Source organism: Labeo rohita, chromosome 4 (genome assembly GCF_022985175.1).
Source record: "Labeo rohita strain BAU-BD-2019 chromosome 4, IGBB_LRoh.1.0, whole genome shotgun sequence".
Classification (NCBI taxonomy): domain Eukaryota; kingdom Metazoa; phylum Chordata; class Actinopteri; order Cypriniformes; family Cyprinidae; genus Labeo; species Labeo rohita.
Window position 1 is genome coordinate 35,992,619 of NC_066872.1, and position 14,687 is coordinate 36,007,305.

Below are 14,687 nucleotides of genomic sequence, written 5' to 3' on the forward strand. Positions count from 1 at the left end.
CAAGAGAGTGGTCAGACAAGCGAGAGATCAAAACAACAAGGCAAACAAGGTAACTAGACGGGGAAAACTAGGAGAAACGCTTCGTATGAAAGATAAACAATACAATCCAATACTCGGCGAGGAGTGACAGGAAGACCGGGGTATTTATACAGTCTCTGATTGGACAGGAGGAAGTGCAATGGCTGATGGGGAGTGTAGTCCGGGGTGTAGTGTGGCAGTCCGTGCGTGACAAAACGCAAGAGCGACATCTGGTGGTGAGCGGTCCGCAGCTCACCGACCAGATCATGACAGTGGCAAGCTGTCACACTTTTCACTCCAGTTATTATTATTATCATTATTATTATTATTATTATTATTATTATTATTATTATTATTATTATTATTTAAAGAAAGGACAAGTAAAATACTGATACAGGGCAAACTGTCACACTTTTTACTCCAGTTATTATTAGTTTTTTTTTTTTATTTAAGAATGTATTATTAATAAAGAATAACAATAATAATAATAAATAATAATAATAATTATTATTATTTAAAGAAAGAATAATACAAATAAAAACACTAATAAAGGGCAAACTTGGGCAAGCTGTCACACTTTTCACTTTAGTTATTATTATTAATAATAAATAATTATTGTTTTTTGTATTATTATTTAGTAATTTATTATTTAAAGAAAGAATAGTAATAATAATACTAATAAAGGGCAAACTGGAGCAAGTTGTTATTTCAGTTATTATTATTATTATTATTATTAATTATTTAATAAATGATCATTATTAAATAAATTAATGTAAAGTTATTATTTAAATAAAGAAAGCAAAAAATACTGATATTTACTGATAGTTGGCTGGGGCTAGCTGTCACACTTTTTGCCCCAATTATTATTAGTAGTAATGGTAGTAGAAGTAGTAGTAATAGTTTTCTGGCTTTAGTTATGTACAGCCAATGTATGTAACTTTTGCACAATTCTGAACTATAGTTCATAAAACTACAATTGCAAATATAAATTAAAAAAAAATAATAATAATTAACACGTTGCAAATGTTGTAAAAACATGACAATCTGCAGCCAGGTTAACTATTAAAACAATTATAAAACATGTCATGCAATAAGATAATTCATGCAACAGCAATATCAAGCAATTTTATTTGCCACCATGTATTGTAATTTGTAAATTGCGCAAAGTGCACAATTTAAAACACGTCAACTTGCTCTAAGCAGTAAAACAGTTGTGAAGCAATTCATAAAACAGCAAAAATGTGTCATTTATTCATTCATTTATTTGCCAACAAGCGTTTATTAAATTTTGCAAATCTGCAATACGTATAACATCACAGTTTGCTTCAGCAAACTACATTACCCACATACGCCCGAGCCCATCGTCAACTGCGCATGCGCTGAAAAGTCACTACTTGACGCGCCCCCCCTCCCTATTTCAATGTAAGATGGTGGTTAGAAGGCACTACCGCTCTACAGAGAGGCTGTAAGAAACAAGGCTTGGTGTTTTCGCATCAAATCACACAGGAGCAGGGACAACCCACCTGGGGAAATTATATTGTGAGCTGTTGTGCTAGACCTGGGCCGTTCAGATAGATTTTATTTGCTGTGAATCTGTCTGTACAGATAGACAGGGTGAGTATCCCACCAAGGCCTCTCTTGTCCACCGCCTCCACATTCAGCTGCTTTCCTCTCTCAATTCACCTCTTTATAACATACCTCATCCCTCTTTCTCCCTCAAACGTCCATTTCTCGTGGTAACGCCTGTGTTTTGTGTGTTTTCATCAGTCTGCCAGACTAACGCTAGTCGTTAGCCGAGTAGCCGCTAACTGCACCGTTTGACCGGCTTTTAATAAAATACACAAATATTAGTCCTCGCTTCGCCAAACACTGACTTATTTTTTGTCATTCACACTCTTAGACAGTACCCAGTATATGTACACTGGTTTTCGTGTGTATTTAGCCTGTTGAATAACTTCCATATGTGTTAGCTTAGCTGGTTTACTTACAGGCATTAACAAGGAAACAGAAATGTAATTTCTGTAACGCATATGTACTTTGACAGAGGGAATTTCCTTGTTTTTTTAAATCGGAAGTTGCTGTTTTTTCTGAGGAACATCATTTTAAAGATATGACGTGTTATATTTGACACATTGCTCCGTTACTGCTATTTATTTTATTATTTTTGTCCACACCCTTTTATTATTGTGTGTGGCGCCCGTTTTAATAGGCAGCCCATTGACAGGAGGTGCTTCCTACAGGTTTTCACGGACCAAATGCACCTGTCATCCTTTCCGCAAGAAATAATATGAAGTCAGAGTTTCTCAAAAGAGGATATTTTTGTGTTTGGTTGCAACATTATGTTCCTGTTGAGTTTGCACGAATAATACTGTTGTCAGCAGTGGGGCTTTAAGCTTACCATCTGCTTTTTGTCTAAACAAGTCCTAAACAAGTCTTTTTTCTGTGAAACACAAAATGAGATGTTGGGTAGAATCACGGAAAGACGGATGCAATGGAAGTGAATGGTGACTGAGTCATTTTGGGGTAAACTTTTTCCTTAAACACTTCGCTTTGTTGCGTAACAGCTAAGGTTTAAAATAACTGAAGGTTTGCCAGTTATGTTTATGCAGGCGCATATTAAAGATCCTTGTAAAGAAGAACACGAGAGAGTTTTGCTTGTGTTGTGCTTCGGGAGCGATATTAAGTGGACCGGTTCTCTAGGCCCGCTTCCAGTGCACCGTCAGGCATTGTTTGTTCCAGACACAATGTTTGTGAGACAGTTTTCTGGCAAGGGTCACCGGTGCTATATGATCCCGTTCTGAATGGACATCTGCCTTGGTGTTCAGTTGCATAGAAATGGCACTCTTTGTTTTTATAGATGGTTGAAAAAGTTAATTTGCACGTTTAGCTGCAATCCTGGCAGTAAAATAAAAAAGCCTTTTAATTTAGGCTTTAGTAAGGTCTGAGTTGTTTTAAAGCTGTTTAGTTGTGATGGATTACCATGCTGTTTTCTAAAATATGCTCAAAAATGGATGTACCTTTTGTGTTATATTTTAGTGTTTTTAGTGCTTTTATTCTGTCTGCCCAAAATAGTTTTTAGCAGTGAAGACATATCTGCATTCCTTGCCGATGCCTCTTCCATCTGCTCATGAAAGCAGCCCACAAATGGACACGACTCCCACTCTGATGATAATTTCAGCTACGCTCTTCTGTGACGTCAGAATGATGCCAGATGAGACGACTGTCCATTTCTTTTGCTAATCACATCGGCATTTTGCATACATTTGTCAGTGCAATTTCATTGCAAATCAAACAAATGCAATAATGCGTAGCAGTGTTGTTACAGTGTGTAGTTGACAAGTTAGTTTGTAGCCGTGTATTAGGTAATATGTACACTCTTCAAAGCCCAGACAAAACAAAAATCTTCCATTTGGATTGCACGTAAAATTAACTCACTTCTGGAGAAACGCTTCGAAAAGACTTTCTAAGTGTCTTTAAGGCTTCAGCTTGTGATTTTTGTCATAGAGTGTTGTGAAAACCTTCAATTTTGTTTGTTTGCACCCCTTTTTGTGGTTTCAAATGTTGGCTTTCTATTAAAGGTAATGGCAAACATTTTCTGCGTTATTTTGTCCAAAGCTTGTCACAGACCTTCGATTTGTTTTGCATATAAAATCAACTGCCTGTTACTGGAACACTTTCAAATTGATGCCAAAGACCATATAAGTCTGCCTTCAAGACTTAACCTTGTGATTTTTGTTCAAAGTTGCAGTGTTGCACAGTTGTTATTCTAATCCTTTGGTGTGGCCTTTAGTGTGGTTATTGATGTACTGTCATAAAATGTTGTGAAACCCTTTTTTTTAGATGGCACACTGTTTCCGAGATTTGTGTTGGGTTTGTATTTGCAGATGTTGGGTTTCTATTTAAGGTTATGCCAAATGTTTTCTAAATCGAACGTTATTACTGCAGAAATGTTCACTTCATTACATTCATTACATCCATGTGAGGTGCAGAGAAACTAAAAACCAGATGAGCCTGCGATTTATTGTTTTCTGAAGGATTTGGTATGCTTTGAAGAAAGGTCTTTTCACATTGACCTCTGCACACAGGATCGAGGGCCTTTCAGCGTTCAGCTCCCACGGTCCACTGGGTTAATGTATACACGAAAACACGTATGATCGCCAAAACTCAAACATTGTAGGCTTAGATCATTGTTTGTCCCTACGCTTTCCCGGCACCTTAGTCATCTTGCAAACATGTTTGTTACTATGTCTGGTCTGAAGAGATTAGTGGATGATTGTGGCTTGGTAAGCATAATCAATCTTGATTTCCGTTTAGTTGAATCCAGATTTGCGTTTACACTGGAAGTCTAATTAGGATTTGTACTCTTTGAACTGTGATAATCAGGACCTTTTAATGCTTCGAATGGCCATCTTGTGACTTTTATTGCCCTTGTCTTTTTCACAGCATGTGCATGTGATGTTGTATGCCAGAAGGAACCAAACCCCAGTGCTTCTTGGAGGTTTATAATAATCATTGTGATGGAATCAAATCCTTTTTTACGAGAGTGATGGTTAAGGGTTTGTTATGCATCGTCCGCAGCAGGGGCCAGTGGAAAGCTTTTATTACCCGGAGCTCATATCCGCCTCTGCTGGGAAGGAATCCCATCCTCACTGACAGTGGGAATTCCTTCTCTGTACAGTCCTGGGGACTGCAAAAAACCCTCACACCCTGTTTCTAATTCCATATCGGCATGTTAAGGAGACGGTGGTTTGCCTTTTCCCCACCGCCCCCCTTACTAGCTGGGGTGAGACCTTGCCGATCCGAGGAAGTGCTGATTACCCTACATGTAGCGCAGACCGCCCCCTGCGTTCAATCAGCATTTCCCTTTTAAAGGGAGATTCAAGGGACTGACTCCTCCTGCTGTACTCTGCCTGGCCAGGATGGGATATTTTTAGACGGCTCTCTTTTTTCCCCCCCATCCTCTTGTAACGACACACTGTCCCCTCTTTACACTCCTGGTGCTTCCGCTACTGACAAAGTGACTATAAGACTCATGAAATGATAATGGTTTTTGAGTTTTGTTGGCTTGTAGTCGGTGTGTGTTGGCTGTGAGACTGTATATACATAGACCGCTGTTAGAAAGTTTGCTGTCAATAAGATTTTTTTATTTTATTTAATTTTTTTTTTTTTAAAGGCTGCGTTTATTTGTTAAAAATGCAGTAAAAACACGGTAATGTTTTGAAGTAATATTGCAATTTAAAATATCTCTTTTCTATTTAATACATTTTAAAATGTAATTTATTCATTTATTCAGTGTGACTTGATCCTTCAGAAATTATTGTAAAATGCAGATTTAGTGCTTTTTAAGCAGACTGTTACATTTTAGGCTTCCTTAAATAGAAAGTTCAAAAGAGCAGAATTTATTTGAAATATAGATACTTTATACAATTGTAATACTGATGTTACTGTACATTTTGATCAATTTTATCAAAGTATTACTTAAAAAAAAAAAAAAAAAAAGTGTTGCGTGTCAAATCAACCAAATTTTGGAAACTTTCCCGGCTCAATTTCTTTAATTTTGTTAATATTTTTTCAGTAAAAAGATAAACATGTATAGTGATGAACGCCAAAGTATTAAATGATGGGGGTCAAAATTACTGAACCATACAGGGCCTTAAAAATTAAGATTCTAGGGCAAAACATGGACTGAATCACGGAATCTAGTCATAAAAATGGAATTTACTGTATAACGCAGAATGTCATGGAATTTGCCTTATTTTGGATCTATAAATCAAAAGTGGTTCAATAACTTAAATCAAAATGCAGTATGGACTAGTGTCTGTAAATATTAAGAAGAAGAAATGTAAATACACAACACAGTATTTCTGGGGAAAAAAAAACTTAAATTATTATGGCTATTATACTATATATATAAAATCAATGGATTATGAATGCTTTTGATTTATTGAAATTTAATGAAACCATTAAAATGGAATCCAGAAAATTAATGGAAAACACAGAATATGAGAAAGATAAAAGAAAAGTTCATGGAGCCTTAAAAATATCTTTTTGGATATTTTTTTTAAAAATATGGTTTTTTAACAACTGAAAATGTGTACAGTTTACTCATGGAGTCGCATTAAGACCTCCATATCTCTGGGATTAAACTATCGAAGGCCTTTAAAATGAAGATGCCAAAAGAAAAGTTTATTAAGAAACAATCTAAAAGGATATTAAGATCTCTTTAATACTTCCTGAGTTACAGACACGCAAACCTGAGGCCTATTTTTAAATGGTCACCGTTGGCATGTAATAAAACAAAGCAAAAACAAAATTGTACTAATAGACATACCAATCTCTGTGTAAAAATAGAATAAAAATGCTGCCAGCTTTCTAAAGTCATTTTTACACCCTATTAATTGGCTCCAAATCTCAGGTGAAAATTGACATTTTGACCCCTCTACAAAACAGTGTATTATTCCGTAAAAATACATTTCAATTTTTCTGGGAAAACATGCCAATTTTGATGACTCATCCTCCACTGCACAGGTTTTTGGCCAATCAGATGCTCTCTAGAATGTCCCTCCCCCTATTTAAAACAGGAGTGTTTGTAGGAAATACAAATAAAAGCCTAATAACGTAAAATCTGGTTATTTCCCTTAAGATATAGCTGGTTCTGTAATGTTTTTTGCCATTAGTTTAACATGACATAGATGAATCACTCTATGAAAGCTTCATATTCTGGTTTGTTTGTTAGTGAACACAAGGCTGTCCTGTATTTGTTCCCACTTGGGAGCTTTATTCAAACCATTGTTTGATTAATGAACCTCGTGGGTAAGTGCCACCGGGGAGCGGAACTGTCTTGGACAAACCGCCGTATTTGTACTCGTCCAGAAAAGGTTTCAGTACTATTGCAGAAGACACTAAATAAAAACCAATTTCCACTAAGAGGTAAATCTGCTAAATTAAATAAATTAAACCCCCTTTTTTTTTGTGAAGAATTGCAACATTGTTTTTCAGTTGGCTTTTAAATGAAAATGTGGGCAGTTACATTTCTTCACACATAATACCACAGAGACTTTTAAAACCAATGCATGCTACATTCGAGATGCAAACCTTGTCATGAGCCCACGGATCTGTGTTCCATATGAGGGTCCAAAACCTAATTTTCTGCAATTGCTGAATTTGCACCTACACATTTAGACAACCGGTTCACTGGATGATCCCTAGAGGATACGCATACTTGTTATTGAAACTCTTGCAATTGCTTGTGTGGGTGTTTGTGCTTGTCGATTCCAATTATGCCTTCAGTTCCTCTCTTGACTTAAGTTTAAACTCCTCCCACACAAACAAACACACTCTTACTAGTAGCAGTCTCATTATTGGCACTCTGTTGCAACCTCTAGTGTGCATTGAGACTATTTGAGTGATATGAGCCTAATTCTGTCTCACTTGTGAAGATTAGACACTGTTGGAAAGTAATGATTTTTGTAGATGCTGGCTGCATTTGTAAACCTCGAAGCTTGGTTTGCTTGGCTATAAAAAATTAAAAACGGCATTATTATTATATAAGAAATGTTGAAACTTATTAAAACTTTTAATGTTCATATTAAAAGTCTTTTTTTAAATTTGCATTTAAAATGTATAAAACATTTTTTTTTTTTTCTTCTCCTCATCAGCTCTGCCTCTAAACTGTGAGAACACCCCGCTCTTTTCTCCCCGCCGTGCCATAGGATGTCCCGCAGCCCTGAGGTGAAGGAAGACCCCATGGAGTGCCCACTGTGCATGGAACCTTTGGAAATTGACGACGTCAACTTCTTCCCTTGCACCTGTGGCTATCAGATCTGCCGCTTCTGCTGGCATCGCATACGCACAGACGAGAACGGCCTCTGCCCGGCCTGCAGAAAGGTAACCATAGAGCCAGTATAGCACACAAACCAATTTCTTCAGAATCATCCTTAATTAGTTATATTAAACTATGCACGTTATTAGCCATGCATGTGGCTTTGAATCTGGGTTTACCACTTGATTGCATTAATACAATCTTAACCCGAGGAACCTGTGGCACTTTCATTTATTTCTAAGATACCGCTCTATTGGGGAGTTCGAGGAGATGAGTTTTAATGGCTAGCATTCAGTATCCCAGGGAGTTTTGCTGGAATAATTCACGCCCCTCCTGCTGCCTCAGGGTCTGCGTGATTTTTATCATTGCTGTACAGCTGTGTGGAGTGAACATGTGCAGCACAACAGGCCTCCAGTGCTTATATTATTTTTCTAAACACTCCCAGATAATCACTTAAATAAGTCCCTGTAGTGTCCGGTTTATTGCAGCTCCTTAGCTTTAATTTGCAGGATGCATGTTATTATTTTTATGTTTATTGCTGCATATGTTATATAATATCATGGTTTTCATTCCATTGGGTGAGTTTAAAAATAATCCCAGGGTGTCCGCTGATCCGCTGGGTGTCATTAAAATTTATTTTCAAAATAAAAGACTGTAATGTCATAAATAGCTTATAAAAAGCCTTACTGAATACATCTTACAGTACTTGAGTTTCAATATATTTATGTATTGAAATTTAGCTGTTTATTAAAATGCATCATTATATTGTTCATCTGGGGTAATTATTTGTATTTCAATGAAATATTAAATTGAAATATTTTAATGTTTAATTATTTTATTAGTTTTTATTTTATTTAGTTATTTTTATCATTTATTGCTGATATGGTGAAATTATTTATGTTTTTGTCATTAATCTACATTGGCATTAAAAAAGTTAGGATCAGTAAGTATTTTTAATGTTTTTTTTTTTTGTTTTTTTTAAAGAAGATTTTTTTTTTTTGGGCTAATGAAGGCTGCATTTATTTGATTAACAATACAGAAAAAATTAACAATACAGATATTATGAAATATTATTGCAATTTAAAATGGTGGTTTTCTGTTTTATTATACTTTAAAATTGTATTTATTTCTGTGATGAAATGCTGAATTTTCACCATCATTACTCCAGTCTTCAGTGTCACATGATCCTTCAAAAATCATTCTAATGTGCTGATTTATTGTCAGTGTTGAAAACAGTTGTGCTCCTAAATGTTTTTTGAAGCCTGTGATATTTTTTTGATGAATAAAATGTAAAAAAAAAAATAATAATAATAATAAAAAAAAAAATAAATAAATAAAAATAACAGCATTTATTTAAAATAGAAATCCTTTGTAACTATACACCACCAGTAAAATTAATATATTTATTCAGCAAGGATGTGTAAATTGATAAAAAGTGATAGTAATGAATTATATTGTTAGAAAAGATTTCTATTTTGAATAAATTCTGTTCTTTTTAACTTTTTATTCATCTAGGAATTCTGAAAAAATTTCAGAGGTTCCAAAAAAAAAATTAAGCAGAACAACTGTTTTCAACACTGATAATAAATCAGCATATTAGAATGATTTCTGAAGGATCGTGTGACACTGAAGACTGGAGTAATGATGGTGAAAATTCAGCATTGCATCACAGGAGTAAATTCTTTTTAAAAGTGTATTAATTTAGAAAACCACAATTTTAAATTGCAATAATATTTCCCAATATTACTGTATTTTCTGTATTTTTCATCAAATAAATACAGACTTGATGAGCATAAGAGACTTCTTTAAAAAAACATCTTAAAAAATCTTACTGATCCCAAACTTTTGAACAGCAGTGTATGAAGTATGTAGTGAAACAGAAACATCTTGAATAATTTCATCTAACATTTAAGATCTTATTTTTTGGTTTAGCCCTATCCAGAAGACCCTGCGGTATACAAACCTCTCTCTCAAGAGGAACTTCAGAGGATAAAGAATGAGAAGAAGCAGAAGCAGAACGAGCGGAAGCAGAAGATCACAGAGAACCGCAAGCATCTTTCCAGCGTGCGAGTCGTCCAGAGAAACCTGGTGTTTGTGGTGGGCCTTTCACAGAGACTCGCCGACCCCGAGGTGATTCAGAAAAACACACCGACCTCTGTGTAACTGATGTTCTTCTCACTCAAGATAAATGATTCCATTGCACCAAAGCTTGATATTCATCTTGGTGGTATTTGTAAGTAAGCTCTCAAAATTCACCCGCACTTGGTTTCTCTGCTTTAGAAAAGTTTCACTGCAAGCGAGATATAAAAAAGCACATTTTTTGGTCCCGTCAAGGTCTTATCTGTTTTTTAACTGTTGAAAAATTAAGGTTATGGAACATTTGGCCTAGCTGCAAAAACATTTCTGAGCAAATGAAAAAAACATTGAAGTACTTTTTGAATTCACATCGTTTTGTGTAAAAAGACCCACCTGACTCACAGGATTTATAATCTTATTCTGACTATATTTGTGACCCGTGCTGGCAAAATGAGTCGGAATGCACACGGCCTAATTTTAAGCTACAGGCAAAAAAATGCAAAAAATGTCAGTTTTGAGGTTTTCACAAATTATTTCATTAAGCCCTCTTCTAGCAATCACAATGCTCCAGATAGTAATTAAACATCTAAAATTATCTTTATTTGTACATTTTCTGAGAGGAGTATCTTTTTCTCTGCTCATTTCTGGGCGACTGCTACTGCTGCTCACCACAAGTTGTAGGTCTGTTGTTGCAAAGTGCAGCATTCCAGCTTTGTGACTGTTCATATCAAATTCTCGATGACATGACTCCAAACCAGTGAAATATGATTTTCAAACCCATCCTGATAAAAAACAAAACGATTGGCTGATATTTGCAAAATGCGTGCACAAGACACGCCTCTCCGAGAGCGTGCGATCTCGGTATAAAACGCGAATATGTCTTGGTGTGGTTCACACAAACATAATCTGATATGTCTTACTGTACATGAACATTTACTTAATGGTTGGGGGAAAAATCGATGTGTAACAATATTAGATCCGTGCATTACAGTAGGTCTTAATATAGATCTGTCTAAATGTTAATCAAACATTAACAGACATAATCACTCACCGCTCTTGATTAAATTACTGTTTATTTGCAAAATTTGTTCTTATTTTTAATAACAAAGATAAAACATAAAAAGCTATGTTGTGATTAATAATATAGTAATTATTATTAAGAAAAGAATTGGAGGAAAATATAAAAAGTGATTGGTGATTTTTGCTTTGGAATTTTCAGAAAACTTTAATTCAGTTTTTCTCAGCTCAGTCATTTTTTTTTTTTTTTGTCCAATTCCAACAAGCCATATATCATTTTAAAGGTATTTTAATAGAGAATAAAAAATAAAAACAACACATTTATGAAAATTTGCTCGTTCCAATTCATTTTGCCAGAACGGTCATATTTTATGTTATATCCAAAATAAGAAATAATTTGAAAATGAATCAATTAGAAAGACTAATTTGAGCTACACAGTTCACGGTGTTGTGACGTATAATTGCATATTTTCTGAACAACGACTGTCTATTATGCAGTATTGTAGCGTTTGCCTTTATATTATTTGACAGAACTGTTCTGTGCGCTCAGTGCTGTCAAAATAAAAGTCCTGCTTATGATGCTTGTTTGCCAAACAGAAAAAAACTTATTTAAAAAAAGGCCACATTTTGGCTGCTTTATTGAGCTTGACAGTAAATATTGGTCAACTGCAAATAGGTAGGGTTGTCAGTATGACAATATGCCTTCTGGCTTCACACTGACTACATTTTGTGTCAGATATGAAAAAACAAACTTTTTGTGATTTCAAAGCGTTTTTGGCATGGAAAAGCACCCCTTATATTTGCTGAGCCTACTATTCTCCATTATTATGGCATTTATTTTGGCATACTGTACACTGGGGCTGAGTATATGATATTGATTTCTCGATTTTAATCGATTCTTATTTTTGCAAAACAATATTGATTCCTAAATCCCAAGAATCTATTGGTCAAGGTTGTTTTCAGTAATTTTGTCACAGTATCCAAACAATAAATGCCGTTTTGGTGGTGTTTAATGTTGAGTGACTATCGTTTTAGCACCTCAGTTCAAGTGAAGCGGCAGAGCGAAACGCACATGAACTGATCGTCTCTCTTGTATTAAGCAGTTACAGCATGAAATAAGCGCCAAAGGTATGTTAAAAGGAAGCGTACAAGTTACTGAAATCCGTAGCTTGTCATGTAATCGCTGTTTCAACCACACAAAGACGTCAGATAACAGCTTGTAAACAATGTTACATAACGTCACATTTACCTCCGAAAAAAAAAAAAAAGTTTCTTGACCATAAACTCATTTTTCAGCTGGAAAAATTAACTCTAAAGAGGATTGCTAAATATATGCACTATATAACATATTTATAATCATTTTTACTGTTCCTCAATGTTTAATTAACGTTTCAGTTTTTTTATGATTTTATAAATGTTTATATTTAAAAAAAAATAATTGGAGTAGAAATACAATTATGCAGTTGCAACTTTATGGTTACAAAAACTTCATTGAGTGTAATTTAAGCATTTGCATACAAATCAGTTAATTCTAACTTTCAATATTATTGTAATGTAGTACTATGTAGTTAAGAGATTTTTGTTCCTTGTGAAAATTTGGCATGTACTTTACCTAATATATATCAAAATAATCAATATTGAATTGAATTAAATTGGAAATCGGATCAAATCGCAAGCTTGTGAACCAGAATCTAATCGAATCATGAAATGTGTGTCAAAACCCAGCCTTATTGTACACGATCACTTCCATCTGGCTGCATGAAACTCCTTAAAGATGTGTAGATTTGATTTTATGCCACGTATCAAAAGGGAGAAAAAAAAAAAAAGGCTATAAATGGTTTCTTGGGAAATGAAAGCTACCTGCCCACCAGCTGCACTTAGCCTGCATAACCAGCCCACGAAAACAGCTTTCACTCTCTCTTCGCTCTCATCTCTCTGACGCTCTTTCTCTCCCTCTGTTCGCCATCACAGTTGACGTCATGTACCCTGAATAGATCTCAGCAGAGAACAAGTTATTCAGTGTGAAAAACGGAGAGAGTGAGAACATGCCTTTTGATTCCAAGAGCGTTCGAACGAGATAAGGAGCGCAAAGCTTTAAAAACATCAAATCTAATGTTTTTATGGTGTTTGTCTGCCTGAGTTCCCTTTCTGTACCGATCGTCCCTTTACTTTTCAGTCTCTGTGGCTTCATTTGCTTCACACTGAGGGTGTGAAAAAGAACAAAAAAACTAAAAGCGAGTGAGGCGGCTACACTCAAACAAAGACCGCAAAGAAACATCCGGGCTGCTTTCACACTTCAAGAGTGACCAGAATCTCAAAAGCGCCATGCCGTCGAGGCAAAACCCTCCGCCAATGAACTGTCAGTCATCCGCCAGAGACCTACTTGTGTGCCACACTTCGTTTTCAGTGTTGATTTGGCTGAACATCCTGTTGATAGTGTTTAGGTCATCGGATCTCAATACAGTATGTCATTCATGCAAATCCTGTTTTTTTTATTTCATCCTCCAAAGCCTTGTGTAAACTAGTTTACTTACGTAAGTAGAAACAAGTTGTTAAACGATATTTGCCACAGTGCTGATGGGGTATATATTTAGTTCCCAACCTAGATTTCATATGGCTTTCTCCTGTAATAAATGGTGATTGAGTCATATCCTTCCAAGGAATCATGATAATCAGGTGTGCTCTCTCCCTGTGTGACTCAACTAAACAAACTGCGTTTGCATGTGCTGTTGATGATCTGCAAACAGCAATCAGGTCTTTATAAATGTATAATTGATGTGTGATTGCAGGTCTTAAAAAGGCCAGAGTACTTCGGGAAGTTTGGAAAGATCCATAAGGTGGTCATCAATAACAGCACTTCTTATGCTGGCTCACAGGTGAGCTTCGCTTTCTTCTCGTTCAGCCTCGTGTCTGAACAAGGAAATATTTTGCATAATAAAACACTTCCAGTCAAATGACTGAAAGTCATTTTTCATTACAGCAAATACTAATTTGCTGATTTTGTTTTGAGTTTGTATTCATGTCTCCGTTTTTATGTGCTTGTCTGATTTAGTCATCCGATATGCTTTGATATTTGTCTCCAGGGTCCTAGCGCCAGTGCCTATGTCACTTACATTCGATCAGAAGATGCCCTCAGAGCTATACAGTGTGTTAACAATGTTGTAGTAGACGGCAGAACACTTAAGGTAAGGAAAACTTGGCACAAAAATAGTCTAATGTTAATTCCTGTGTGCATTATATCTAAATATGCAGAGTTTTTTTTTTCATCCAGGCTTCTTTAGGTACAACAAAATACTGCAGTTATTTTCTAAAAAGCATGCAGTGCCCCAAACCAGACTGTATGTATCTTCACGAGCTGGGAGATGAAGCTGCTAGTTTCACGAAAGAAGAAATGCAGGTGATGTTGCTGCTTCCTGATTTTTAGTTGTTGTTTTTTTGTACTGACACTGACAGACTTGCATCTGAGATCTTAACGTTTGATTTTGCAGGCAGGGAAACATCAGGAATATGAACAGAAACTATTACAGGAGCTCTACAAAACAAACCCCAACTTCCTGCAGAGCTCAACAGGAGCAGGGGAGAAGACGAAGGGCAAATCAGGCACATCACAGAGGTTTGGATTGAATCATAGCTTTCACAGCAGCTCTAATTAAAACTGGTTTATTTATTCATTCATTCAGAAATAACACATGGAAATATGGAAATAATTTCTTATTTTTGATGACTGTTATTCTAATTTATACTTTCATTAAAG

At 35.6% G+C, this 14,687-nt stretch overlaps 1 protein-coding gene across 2 annotated transcripts in view; it reads left to right on the forward strand.

Annotated features, from left to right (window-relative positions):
• Window positions 1–1,430: 1,430 nt before the first annotated feature.
• Window positions 1,431–14,687, forward strand: part of cnot4b (CCR4-NOT transcription complex, subunit 4b) — a 28,179-nt gene continuing 14,922 nt past the window's right edge. Inside the window, exons 1-7 of one of the 2 annotated variants that reach the window (XM_051107715.1) lie at window positions 1,431–1,632; window positions 7,677–7,905; window positions 9,773–9,970; window positions 13,723–13,809; window positions 14,017–14,118; window positions 14,205–14,330; window positions 14,422–14,546. In XM_051107715.1, coding sequence (XP_050963672.1) covers window positions 7,732–7,905; window positions 9,773–9,970; window positions 13,723–13,809; window positions 14,017–14,118; window positions 14,205–14,330; window positions 14,422–14,546 — 812 coding nt within the window. In that variant the 5' untranslated portion in view covers window positions 1,431–1,632; window positions 7,677–7,731. The other variant, XM_051107716.1, reaches the window with a different exon arrangement.